Source organism: Diadema setosum, chromosome 20, assembly GCF_964275005.1.
Source record: "Diadema setosum chromosome 20, eeDiaSeto1, whole genome shotgun sequence".
NCBI lineage: Eukaryota > Metazoa > Echinodermata > Echinoidea > Diadematoida > Diadematidae > Diadema > Diadema setosum.
In genome coordinates this window covers 5,067,091-5,080,289 of record NC_092704.1, presented here as the reverse complement: position 1 = coordinate 5,080,289, position 13,199 = coordinate 5,067,091, and the positions used below count along the sequence as shown (strand labels likewise).

Sequence of the window (13,199 nt, the reverse complement as noted above, 5' to 3'; positions counted from 1 at the left end):
AAGGGTGTTCATCAGCGGAATGTTGTAGGGGAGGGGAGTAACCGACCGAAAAATCCTTCCGAGCCCCCCCCCCCCCCAAAAAAAAAAAAAACCCACCAACAACAACCCAGAAGATGACTTTGTGCCCTGCACTTGTACTTTTGAAATGTTAGAAGCGCAAGTTCAGTGATAGATAAAGTGATGTACCTCTCTTTCTGCTTCACCTCCCCCTTAAAAAACTTAAAAACCCTGTCAGTGAAGAAGGATGAACCACGAGTGAGGAAAATAAGAGAGGAATGAAAACAGTGAGATAAGATTGATGTATGCACATCATCAAAATGTGTACAGTATACCATTGTTGTAACGTTGATTTCCCATAGCCAATGGACTACATGCAGCCTGAGAATACACACGGTATTAGTCTTCAATTATTGATTAAGTCTCATAGCTTATTCTAAATAAATGACAACAAAGGGCTTTCCGTCTCACACAGCATTCTCTGTAAATACCTCCCCCTCGCCAGAACAACATTCACTGTTACACTGCCATTGTTTTCATTTGCGCAGGTGAGCCCATTGTCTAATGCTAAATCGGGAGAGCTGAATGCTCGTTTTTCGACTGTCCGTAGAATCGGTAGAAATGGAGCATGTTTTCATGCCCATTTTTCTCAAGCATGCTTTATTCATATTTGACGCATAAGAACTCATTAGAAAGAAGAAAACATTGATATTTTGGTTATGAACTTTGTTGATCGAAAACGTAACGTTAAAAGTCCGAAAAGTCACTCAAAGTCACCATTTGCGAGTGCAAATGAAATCTTAATAGCACCACTGTTCGTCGTTCTAACTCAGTCATGCATGAACGATGGACATTAAGATGTACATCAAATGAAAGAAGAAAAGTTTATCTTTCCATTGATGTATATCTCAAAAAGAAAATTATGATTTCGATAGTAAAAATTGCAAGGAAACTCGGTTTCGTTGTTTCTGGGACACGCTGTAGTGATTCCAATTCCGGGCCGCCTAGAGAATGGTACATATAGCCATCTATGTATTATCATATACTGTTGATTCGCAGTAAACCCATCTTTAAGTGTATATAGCAATATCAGATTAAGGGGAGGATGGGGGAGTATGACCCCCTTCACACCCCCCCCCCCCCAAGGTTGAGGATAATGATAAGTATCATGATAATAGTCTAATACTGAAAAAAGGTGGTGAATGAAAATGAAGACAATGATAATTTTTGAATAATCGCATTATAGCCTTTACCCGTAGGTTACACTGTACTAAACTGCCATCCCCCATCCGCACACCCTCAAAAAAAAAAAGAGAGAGAAAAAAAAGGGGGGGGGGGGGTGGAAGAAAAGAAGAGGAGCTCCTATACTCTTTTGGTACGTACACTAGATTAGATGGCGTTAATGGCAGAGATGGCCAGCCATAGTGTCGCTGGTGCGAATGCCTTGCGCCTACTACACGTACACAGCATGCTGTATAAGTACACACGATCCATCAATCGCATCAGCTTTGTCTTCGTTTCGCTAGCAATTAGAATTAGAATCTGGGTATGCCGTTAACATCAGAATTCATCTTTTTTTTTTTATAACTACTGTCCACCAGGAGCTTAATTCGGAAGGGAACGGAAGTGGCATTATCGCATAAACTTGATCACGACAATCAAATGGCTGTAAAGTGCGCGCACAAAAGTCTAGGATCAATCGCTAGCAACGTAATGTTAGTCCCACCTACCTGAAATAAAGTTGGTGAGTAAATTTTCATTGTATAATACTAAAGTGGGAGTAGTCTAGGCCTAGTGTCCACTTCACACCGTAACATACTTATCGACTACGCCATCGGCCTGATGCGCTTGATTTCACGGGATCTTCATGAGGTTCGTGAGGTTTCCGTCCGTGAAGTTCCAGTCCAAGTCATCAAGGCCAAGCTATGAGTCAAGGTCATGCGGGTCATAGAGTTGGCTGTGTCAGTCAGGTGACCCCCAGGTTAAAGTGACAGTCCGGGTCTGGTTAAGGTCGTGAGGTACAGCAAATAGGAGGGGAAGTCAAAGCCGACCATCCCCCAAACCAAATCCCACTACAATACAATGTAGTATGTACATGTACATTTATCGTTAGGCAATAGCCAATAAATGATTAGTATTTTACTGAAGTATGATAGGGCCGGGTTCTAGATTAGATAGAATCTAATTTAGATATGAATGTGTTTTATGACTAAATATTATTTCAACTTATTTTTTTTTTTTTTTTATTTCAGTGTAAGGACAAGGTGAATGTAAAGTTACCACATCAACATCATGGAAGTCTTGCCCCTCACGATGGGCCTGTTAAACATCAGTCATCATGCTAACTATACACAGCCCAGTCGCTGTACATGGTACGTCGCGACAGGGCTGTACGCGCGCGACCACCAATCACTAGGAGAGGCGACGTAATCGTACACGATAGCTTTGACTTTTGATACTTACGATCATTTTTGTCACCTCAAACTCATCGAGTATACTCTTCAATATTTACTCTACATCTGATGCTCTATATATTCAAATGTACGTAATGAAACTTACCGAAATTGATCATCATATCCAGCATGTCCACACCGTACACAATCTTTCACGCCAGGCCAAGCTCAGATATCGGGTGGTCACGTGATGTGAATGCCCTTTCAAGCAGCGTACGCACGGTTACTAGTATAAGGTACTGTATACAGCTATAAACTGTACTGGGTTATTGTGTCGCAGACGCCAAGGTTTGTTCGACACTTTCAACGCACACGCGCTCGCTCTGGAGCACATCCGGTCACGCATGCGCATAAGTCAAGGCGCCATTTTGAATCCTGCAACGACGAAGCCCGGCGGTCAGGAATTGCGCCAGAAAGTGTCATTTATTTGTTCCACGGACTTATCGCAAGTGGTCTCCATGGACCCAGTGTGGCGAACTATTCTTCTGTAGCATTTAACGTGAGTAAAGTATTCTGTTTAAAGGAGAAAAGTATACATGTTCCTAAGTTTTGTAGTTGTGTTGAGGTTCCTCACTTCGAGGCTGCATGCCGTGCGTGTCAGACGCTGTTTTCGCATAGCGTAACAGTGTCTGGTCGGGCTATCATCATGCATGATCATTGTATAGTGGGATTGGGTTTTTAGTAGCTATACGCAGCCGCTGTAGAGACAGCGGCTGCACCTCTATTCCTTCGCAGACGTTGTCATTTTTCAGTGTGGTTGTGCGACTCCTTCATGAATATCTTTATTAATCGTGGAAAACTAAAATACAAGGAATTATCGTAATCTATGATGATCATTCAATAATCGGTATGCGATTTTTTGTTTAATTACGTCAAAAACTCACCGAAATCTGTGGCTGAAATCAGGAAGTCTAGCCCCTACTAATCATCATTTTCAAGAGAAACTTCGGTTTTCATATTCATCATCAGATGCAGATCATGATAACCATGACCATGTCATGATAACCTGCCAAGTATGGTAGCCCTAGGACCCCTAACACTGTTACTAAATATACATATTGACCACCCTTTTTGAAACCGACCGCGTATACATGTCATTGGCGCACAAAACGCTTAGTACGCACTTCACTGCACGCAGAGCACATAATTTGTGGATTGGCTTTGACCGTTGATGAGGATGGTGTTGGAAAATTAATGCTAATGGTTTTAATCAAGGACAAAATTTCGAATGAATATTTTCACTAATCGTAATGTAATGTCTATGGAAGTTTCTAAAAAGCTTTGTACAACACGGTGTTCAATACAACTCGGTTTGCGTGCATTGTTGATGCGAAAACAGCGGTCAATCTCAATAAGGAGCTAACTCTTACCGCGGGGAGCTGAAACGAGGCAACACAAGTTCGACGGCGATATTTTTGCACTGAAACTTCAAATCGAAAAGGGAACAATGGCATTTGATAGTGCTGGATTTTCTCAATCACATAGGTCAAGTTTTTTACATGAATTTCAGTGTTAAATATTCTTATCAAGCAAATAAACATTAGGCGGTCGATGAGTAGTAGCTCCAACCATACTTACCGTAGCCGTGCGCTAGAGATCTAGACACTTGTGTACAGCGACAGGGCTGTGTATAGTTACCTGTCAAGAAGACAGTTTCAAGCGTAAACTTACTGTAAATTTACTGTAACACTACACTCACAGTCACAGTATTATATCTAGGCCTGGCCTACTGTACTGAACACAGTCGGCATTATTACTCCATTCATTTTGTCATAACCGGAATGGCAGAACCGGTGACTGCTTTCAACATCCATAGACTTTGCATATAGTGAGGATGCACACAACAATTTAGCCACACACACTGCGCAGTCCCAGCATACCTTTTCTCTTTTTTTTTTTTGTCTGGGTTTTTTTTTTCTTTCTTTCTTTTTCTCTTTTGAAAAACTTTTTTCCTTTTATTTTCCTTCTTTTTATTGCACTTGTAGCAATTTCATGCAAGGGATGGTACATAGTAGGTTGAGGAGTTAAAGCCGAATTCTGTGTGAGGCTAAAGGGCCTAGGCAGGTGTCTCAGCTCAGAGAGGGGATCATCCTGGTTCTTCTTGTCGTCCTGGGTGGGAGGCATTTAGGAGAATACCTTTGTGTCATCTGCCTAAATTCCTGCTGTCTGTGTAGCACCTCAGGAAGGTCATTGATGTATATACAATACAAATAATGTTGGTCTCAATTAGCCCGACCAGACATCGTGCACTAGCACGGCGTCTGACAGTGTGTGATACACATTATATATACATTATGTACATGTACATGTACAAATGTATACACCCCTCAAACACAAACACAGCCACACAACAACAAAACTGTTGAAAATTTCTACATTCTTATCACAAATTTTATGAACCACTCACGTGAATTGAGATGCTTGGACTATTGATGAGCATACATGTACATGTAGGCGAGGGCTTCAAAACTTCTACACAGAATTTTGACCTTTGCCTTCTTTGACCTTTGACCTTGATTTTTGACCTGTATTGTACATTGGCTACAAAATGCTACTCCTTCGCCATTTCTAACCCGATTTCGATTCCGTTTGCTTTATGTGATGGCACTAGGTGAGGGCTTCAAAACTTTACACAGAATTTTGACCTTTGCCTTCTTTGACCTTGATTTTTGACCTGTATTGTACATTGGCTACAAAATGCTACTCCTTCGCCATTTCTAACCCGATTTTGATTCCGTTTGCTTTATGTGATGGCACTAGGTGAGGGCTTCAAAACTTTTACACAGAATTTTGACCTTTGACTTCTTTGACCTTTGACCTTGATTTTTTACCTTAGATATTGCACATTTTGCTACAAAATGCTACAACCTGTACTTCCGGCGGGGACATATATTACGCACCGCGTAATTTCTACTTTTCCTTGTTTAGATTATAATCCCCCTGCTTTCTGAAAGAGGTAAGTCAAGTGCTCTTTCATTAACTACTAAAACAAGTGAAAAAAAAAATTCATGTAGGCCTACTACTTACACAGTACAATGTCTGTGGGCAATTCCACACCAAATGGGACATCAGAGGGAAAATTTCAAGGTTGTACAGTGCACTCCTGTTATAATGAACACAGTTATAATGAAATTCCGCTTACAATGAAATAGAAATTTGGGTCACAATGTTATCCACTCTATGTATTTTCATTGTTTAGTTATCCGTTATGAAAATTTCAATATAGCGAAAGAAAACTGCCGGTCCAGAGGACTGCGTTATAACAGGAGTCCACTGTAGTACAGTGTAGGTGTGTGATACACACAAGAAGGAACTAGGAGATTTTGCACTTTTAAAAGATATCCTTGGCACTATAACTGTACCATTTAATTTGATGGGGAAGCACCCTTGTACAGTTTTAGATTGTACAATGTATCTTTGAAATTACTGTACATTGTACTTCATAGTAAGGGTAATATACACTTTTTTCCAAGTTGAATAAAAAAAGACAGTATTTACTGTCCCATATTTAACACTATTAAATTCATAAAAATGAAACCTTGATATTTATATAAATTTGCATTACTAACACAATTTTCCCTGCCCTTATTTGGAATTTGAAACTTCAACTCATACACTTCAGTATATATATACCAGACATGTCAATATTGAGCAAAAATTTTGCCTTCTCATAGATTGGGAAACATTTGTTTGGACTTGCCCAGAAATAAAGCTGTTTTGTTTTGTTTTTTTATCATGGCACTAATTACAAATTCTAACTAGATGAACTTCATCACAAATTATTGAACCACATGTGAATATGGCTTTAAAGACTGGATAGGTAAAGTATCATGAATTAAAAAAAGCATATAATATGAATACAGTACATATGGTACTATATTACAAAACCAATAAATACTGTAGTCGCCAAACATGAATGTTTGCTTCAGGATAGATTGTGAAAGAGTAGATTCTAATCTTGAAAGTTTAAAAAATTCAAATGGACTTTAAATTTGCTAACTCATTTGGAAGAAGGCATACCCTGTGGAAAAGTGTACTGAGCAGAGGATCTGAAGTGTTATGACAGTCTATTGTAAAACAAATGTTCACTTGCATTTTGATTTTGCAAGTGCCAAAATTTGTGAAACTAAAATGCACACGAAAGTTCTAGACTACACAGTATGCATTGGATGCCATTGATTGGTAAGTTGTGAAAAGAAAGCTTGTCACTAATGTCAGCTCCAATTTGCGAAATTTTCCTGCCATGAATATATCTTGTTTTACAGCATGTGAAGCACTCGATTTGGCAGGTGTGCTCTGTGCAGTGAAGGAACAAAATACAGGATGTAAAACTGCATAGCAACAACAATGAAGAGATTTATGGTATTAACACACCCTGTTAAAGGTCCAGTTTACCTTTGGGAGCAGTGATTTCAAAAATGTTCAAGATATCACATTTGAAGCATATGTGTAGGTCTGTTGTATCATAAAACATCTTACCATATGAAATATTTGCAATAAAACCTAAAATATAAGGAGATATCAGGGTTTTTCTCAATAAACCGTAACTGTATACGGTTTAGTCTGGAAACATTTTTATTATAACTTTTGTTCACATTTTGTGTATTTAACAACACTTAACATCGATTATACGGATTCAAATTTTAACAGTGGTTGTTTCTATCCCTAACTCACATTTTAGAACTATGTTAAAGCACTAATGCTGGGTTTTTGTTTCATCTGCAAATGGTAAATTATGCCTTTAACATGTGAGACCTGCCACGCCAAAAGCAGCTACAAGCGGGATTCTTCAAATTTTCTGGTAACAAGATGTTACACTCTCTAGTCTCAAAGCTTCAATGTGATGTATAATTTGTCAAAAGATGCACTTTATTAAGTTTACATCAAGTGATATTTGAAATCAAACTTGGTAAGCATTGGGATTAATTTGTAATTATGTACTGTATGGAGAAAAATTGCTCTTAGTGTAAAGTTCACCATCGGTTTCTTTTTGTTCCAAGATTGTTCGTCGTATGAGAGAGAAAATATTGCTTACACGTTGTAAAATCCTTAGCAAAGATAATGTATGTTTCCTTGTTCAAAGCATTACCATCAAAAATTCACCAAAAGCATCACAATGTACAGTACATGACATAAAAATTCTGAAAGATTGAGGCAGGAATTCTGTCTTCAATTAGCATTAGAAAAAAAAAAAGGTCCGTCTCAAGCGGCTTATGGATCTTTTTTTTTTTGCTTGCTTGCTTGCAAGTTCATGACTCGGTCTTCAGCAAAAATTGGCAAGCCAAAAAAAATAAAATGCTTACAAATGATTGAATATTTCACACTTTTCTGGTAAGCATGATGCCTTGAAATTTTATCTAGTGATAGATAAAAACCCTAAGCTTTCCAGTAAGCTTTAGAAATAAAGATTTCTATTTTTATTGATGCCTTAACTAATATCTCTATTATTCTAAGTTGGGTGCCAGCAACTTGTGGCTAATTTTGGAGTGATGGGTCACATATTCTATCAATGATGGACACCAACTTTCAAAGCTGCTAGGCATTATTCTCTCAAAAGTGATTTATGTTGAAAGGGAAAAGTGTGTACAGGTTTTTAAGACAAGAAAAGATAAGTAATCAGAATATTCTACAAAAAAAAAGTTTTAGGTAAAACAGCTGGAAATGTTATTTCCCTTATGTTTCATGATCCCAAGCTTTTGAATAACAGTTCAAGAAGAATGACTCTTTTAGAACATACATGAAAAAGTCAAGACTAACTACTGTATACCGACCTGTTTCACCTTTTTGAAAACTCACATGAAATTGGGATGTGCAGCATTTTGTTGATTTTGTGATGCATGCGTACATATTCTGACATGTCCTGTGCAGTACAACCTTTCAGATTCATTCATTCATCTCGCATGATCACAGGCTCAGTCTTTTTGTTTGATTGTTGTTTGTTGCTGTTTTTTCAGTTGCAGATTCCCTGCCACTACAGTGTATGCAACATGGCAGTCTCATGGATTAGGGTGAAGGTAGAAGTTGAGGAGGAAAATGAAGCAGAATATGCATCACAGTGGAAGGAGGTCTATGTGGAAGATATCACTCTAGCAGGTACGTGTACGGTGATTTCTGTCAAGCTGATGCATTTTCTGTCAAAGTCCGATTGGCTTAGCAATTTAAGGCCAAGAAAAACAAAATGTATTGGCATAGCTGGACTGACCCTAAAATACCCGTGTCCCTAGAGATTGAAAAAAAGAAAAGAAAGGAAGTTCTTGCTATTTCGACCACCATAATACAATACATCATGTATTTCAATATTGATGGTGCAATTGTTATCGCTTCAAGGCAGTTGCCATCTTTTCCCATTTGGGTTTCACAACTTTCATCTTTTGTGTGATCCACTTTGATAATTCACGTTTGTAGTACAATTTAGCAGGATTTTTTTAAATAGCTTTCTTATAAAGTTGTGGTACATTGTGCCTTCTTGATTGTACCTAGTGAAAGCATGCACAGGACACTTCATATCTCTTTTTACCCAGTCCCCAGAGATATATTCCAATACTGAAATGTATAGGGCAAGTCCAAGATAACGCGCACGTTACGTATGGGGCATTCAGAGACTTTTTTTTTTTTTTTTTTATCAGGATAGTTACTACCTAAGAATTGAATTGCTTTATGTTTATGATTTGATATTATGATTTAAGTGTTTACTTCCATTGATGAAGGGCAGTTTGCCATTCAGTTTTAATAAAAAACAACTTGACACAAGAAATATTAATTCTAATAAATATGCAATACCTGCTGCATTGAACCCCAGTGATCGAGTAGATACAAAAATGTATATGATGTCTGTCTAGCAATCAGGTTGTTGATTTGAGTCGCACCTCAGTATGTATACCCATGATTTTTGTCGTGGCTACTACTAAAAACTGAATTACTGAATAACTGCGATTTTAAACGCGGTGTCCTAATAAAAAGTGGGTTATATTTTTCATTAGGACCACTTAGATTTACGTACTTTGTATTTGTTTTGTTTTTTAGATATCTCAGCCTTTTCAGATTGGATCTTCATCAAATAAACTTTGAATTCCTCTAGTGTTAGAATCGTATGTTCTGTTAATAATTCATATAAGTAGTTTCCAATCATCTTGTAAAATGTTGAAAACTGAATCCCCATTTCTACAAAAACTATACAATCCCTTTAATGCTGATTTTCATTGTGTATTTTGGCATCTCCCCCTCCCACTTTCTGAAAATTGTTCAGTCAAGTACATGTATTGTTTCAAGTGTGTATAACTCAAAAGTAGCTGCAAAGTTGGGATGCTTTCTGCCATACGTAACACATTTGTCCCATACGTAACATTATTTGATTGCCTAATAAAAATATATCTTTTACTATTTTTTCTTCTTTCTGTGGTATTTAACTTCTTTAAACAATAAATTAGAACTTCCCAAAGGGCATTCAAATAACCTTAGAATATTCAGAAAAAACCCCTTAAAAAAATGACCTCAATTTGTTACGTATGGGACATGTCATGATAGGACACAAGCTAATTTGCATAATCATTTGCATAATCCCTAAATTTTCATACCAAGTTAAACTATTTGATGAACTTATGTCCACATATTAATCTAATATAATTTGCTTTCCTTTGAATGAATATGAATTCTTATAAATGTCCCATACGTAACGCTGTATTTCACAATTATGCAAATGAAGCCCTTGAAATTTGCACAAGTTTACATAATATCACATTTTCCTCCCTGGAAATCAAAACTTCAACTCATAAGCTTCAAAATGATACCAAACATGTCAATATTCAGCAAAGATGAAATTTGGCCTTCTGAGGGGACCTTATCTTGGACTTGCCATAGGCTTTGTGATGCGCATGTATGTACAGTAAACCTCGCCTAAGTCGACATCGCATAAGTTGACAACTCGCTTAAGTCGACACAATAAAAAAGTCCTGATTTTTGCCTTTGTTATTCCTTGAAAATTTCCTCGCCTTGACATTTAAAGGTCGACAACTCGCGTAAGGCGACCTCATTTTTCAGTGCCAACTGAGCTGAAATACGTGTTAATTCCCTCGTCTAAGTCGACATAATTTTTCGCTCAAAATCTTATCGCCATTCTGTGAAAAAGAATTGTTTTCCCGCTCCGATTCGCTGCATTTCTACTCGGTAATTCGCTAGTGTACGGCGAGGTAGCGTTCGCGCCATGCGTCCATTGTTTTGTATGCCAGAATAGAAAGGGCATACACTCATTTACACTGGAGTATTACATGTAGTACCAAAGGCAGTTCACTTTACCCCTTTTCTCCCTCTCGTTATTCTCAAAACGCACAAATTTTGTACACCTATATGTCCCAGTAGGTATTCATTATCTGAACATGAAATAGGTAATTTTGTTAATCCGAATAATAACGTTAGTTATTCCGAAGCGATATTAGAAACCTTGGCCCTTTCTAGAAAATTTGTTAAAATGCAATTAATAATGAACTCAAAAAATCAAATGCAGATCACACGCAACTTTTGCATTTAAACGCAAGTGCGTTGCTGAAAAGACTTGCGTTTGATAATCATATGAAACTAAATTTTACGAACCTGAAACTCAATTGCGTTTAAACGCAACTCTAAAAATCAAATGCAAGTCCATCAAATCACACGCAACGATGTATGACGCAAGAGCGCTGCAAAGAAGACTCGTGGTTTTCGTACGAAACCAGAAACTATGCATAACTACGGAAGTGCGTTATTGTTGAAAAGAATTGCATTAACTTTACTTTTTTTTATTTCGTAAGCAAAATCAAATATTAAACGCAACTCTGAAAACCAAATGCAAGTCCATCAAATCACACAGAACGCTGAAAAGACTTGCGTTTGATAATCATACGAAACAAGAAAATTGTAGGAATTATACTCAATTGCGTTTAAACGCAGCTCTAAAAATCAAATACAAGTCCATCAAATCACAGGGAACGCTGAAAAGACTTGCGTTTGATAATCATACGAAACTAGAAAATTGTAGGGAACTTTTTTAAAGGGACTGTAGAGTACTGGTTGAGGTAAGGGATTCATGTTTTGAACATTTCTAAGTGAAATAATGAGAAACCATTTATGACATTTGAAAGAGCATGTAATTTTAAGAAAGATTCAACGTTTATTTGATGAAAATCGGTTTTGAAATGGCCGAGATATCCAAAAAAGTGATAATAATAAAAGGCGACAGGCCACAACTTTATTAGGATCTCTTTGTTTCACCTTGTTTTTGGATATCTCGGCCATTTCAAAGCCGATTTTCATCAAATAAACTTTTAATACCCTTTAGAATTACATGCTCTTTGACATCTCATAGAGTAGTTTCTGAATATCTCGCAAAACGTTAAAAGCTAAATCCTCCCCTCGACCAGAACTGTACACACCGTTTAAAACTCAATTGCATTTAAACGCAACTCTAAAAATCAAATGCAAGTCCATCAAATCACACGTAACGCTGTATTTAAACGCAAGAGCGTTGCAGAGAAGACTTGCGGTTTTTGTACAAAACTGTAAGAAACCGCGTTTAAATGCATCTCTAAACATCTACGGAAGTGTGTTATTGTTGAAAAGACTTGCATTATTTTTTATTTTGTAAGCAAAATTAAGAATTAAACGCAACTCTGAAAATCAAATGCAAGTCCCTCAAATCACACAGATCGTTGGAAAGACATGCGTTTGATGATCATACGAAACTAGAAAATTGTAGGAAATTTAAACTCAATTGCGTTTAAACGCAACTCTAAAAATCAAATGCAAATCCATCAAGTCACAAGCAACGCTGTATCTAAAACGCAAGAACATTGCAGAAAAGACTTGCGGTTTTTGTCCGAAACTAGAAACTGCGTTTAAACGCGTAAAAATTTACGGAAGTGCGTTATTGTTGAAAAAAACTCGCATTATTTTCTATTTCGTAACAGAACTTTCGCCGTGACCGAACTCAGTCTGCACTTGCAGGGGAAAGACATCGCAACATTTACACATTTCAAACTACCGAAACGCATGCTGCTTCACGAAATGTCAATGAAAAAATTATAACAAATTATTACTATTTAAAGTTCGCGATGCCGAAGGTTTAAATATCAGTCCAAAGTTAGATTAGTCCAACAATGGAAAGAGGTTTGTTTATACGAAGGTTAGTAGTCCAAAAGATGTCGTTTTCGGATGAACAAACTTTTCTTCTTCTTTTGATTTCAGACGGGCCCGCGCCGTACAGAGCGGTAATGTTGCGAATCGGAGCGCGAGAACAATTCATTTTCAGAGTATGGCAATAGAAATTTAAGCAAAACAAATATGGCGACTTAGGGAAGGATAATCACACCTATTTCAACTCCGTCGGCACTGAAAAATTATCTGACAGAATCATACGAAATCACTGGCATATCTCCGTAGCGACGCACTTGAATTTAAATCGCAAAGTTTAATGCAATTTGGGGAATTTGCGTTTGATATTTCAAATCAAGTTTAAAACGTAAAGTGTCTAGAAACGAGCCTAGCTTTCCGATCTCGCTCTCTCAAAATCTCTTTGGATTTTGGAAATGTGCGTTGTCGTTACTAACCCGCGTGAGATTTATGCATAAACTAAAACATTATTACATGTATCGCTGATGTCAGTTGGCATATTTTGGCGGCAAAAGGTGTAAGATTTGGGTAGCGATCCGCATCGTAATCCAAATCTTACTCTGTACAGGGGAAATTAGTTTTCATTTGCAAGTCGACAAAATGTCGACT

At 37.5% G+C, this 13,199-nt stretch overlaps 1 protein-coding gene across 1 annotated transcript in view; it reads left to right on the top strand.

The window, feature by feature from the left end:
• LOC140244034 (uncharacterized) overlaps positions 1–13,199 on the top strand; it is a 36,959-nt gene that overhangs the window by 14,744 nt on the left and 9,016 nt on the right. Inside the window, exon 2 of the mRNA XM_072323685.1 lies at positions 8,405–8,543. Coding sequence (XP_072179786.1) covers positions 8,405–8,543 — 139 coding nt within the window. The remainder of the gene's footprint in view (positions 1–8,404; positions 8,544–13,199) is intronic.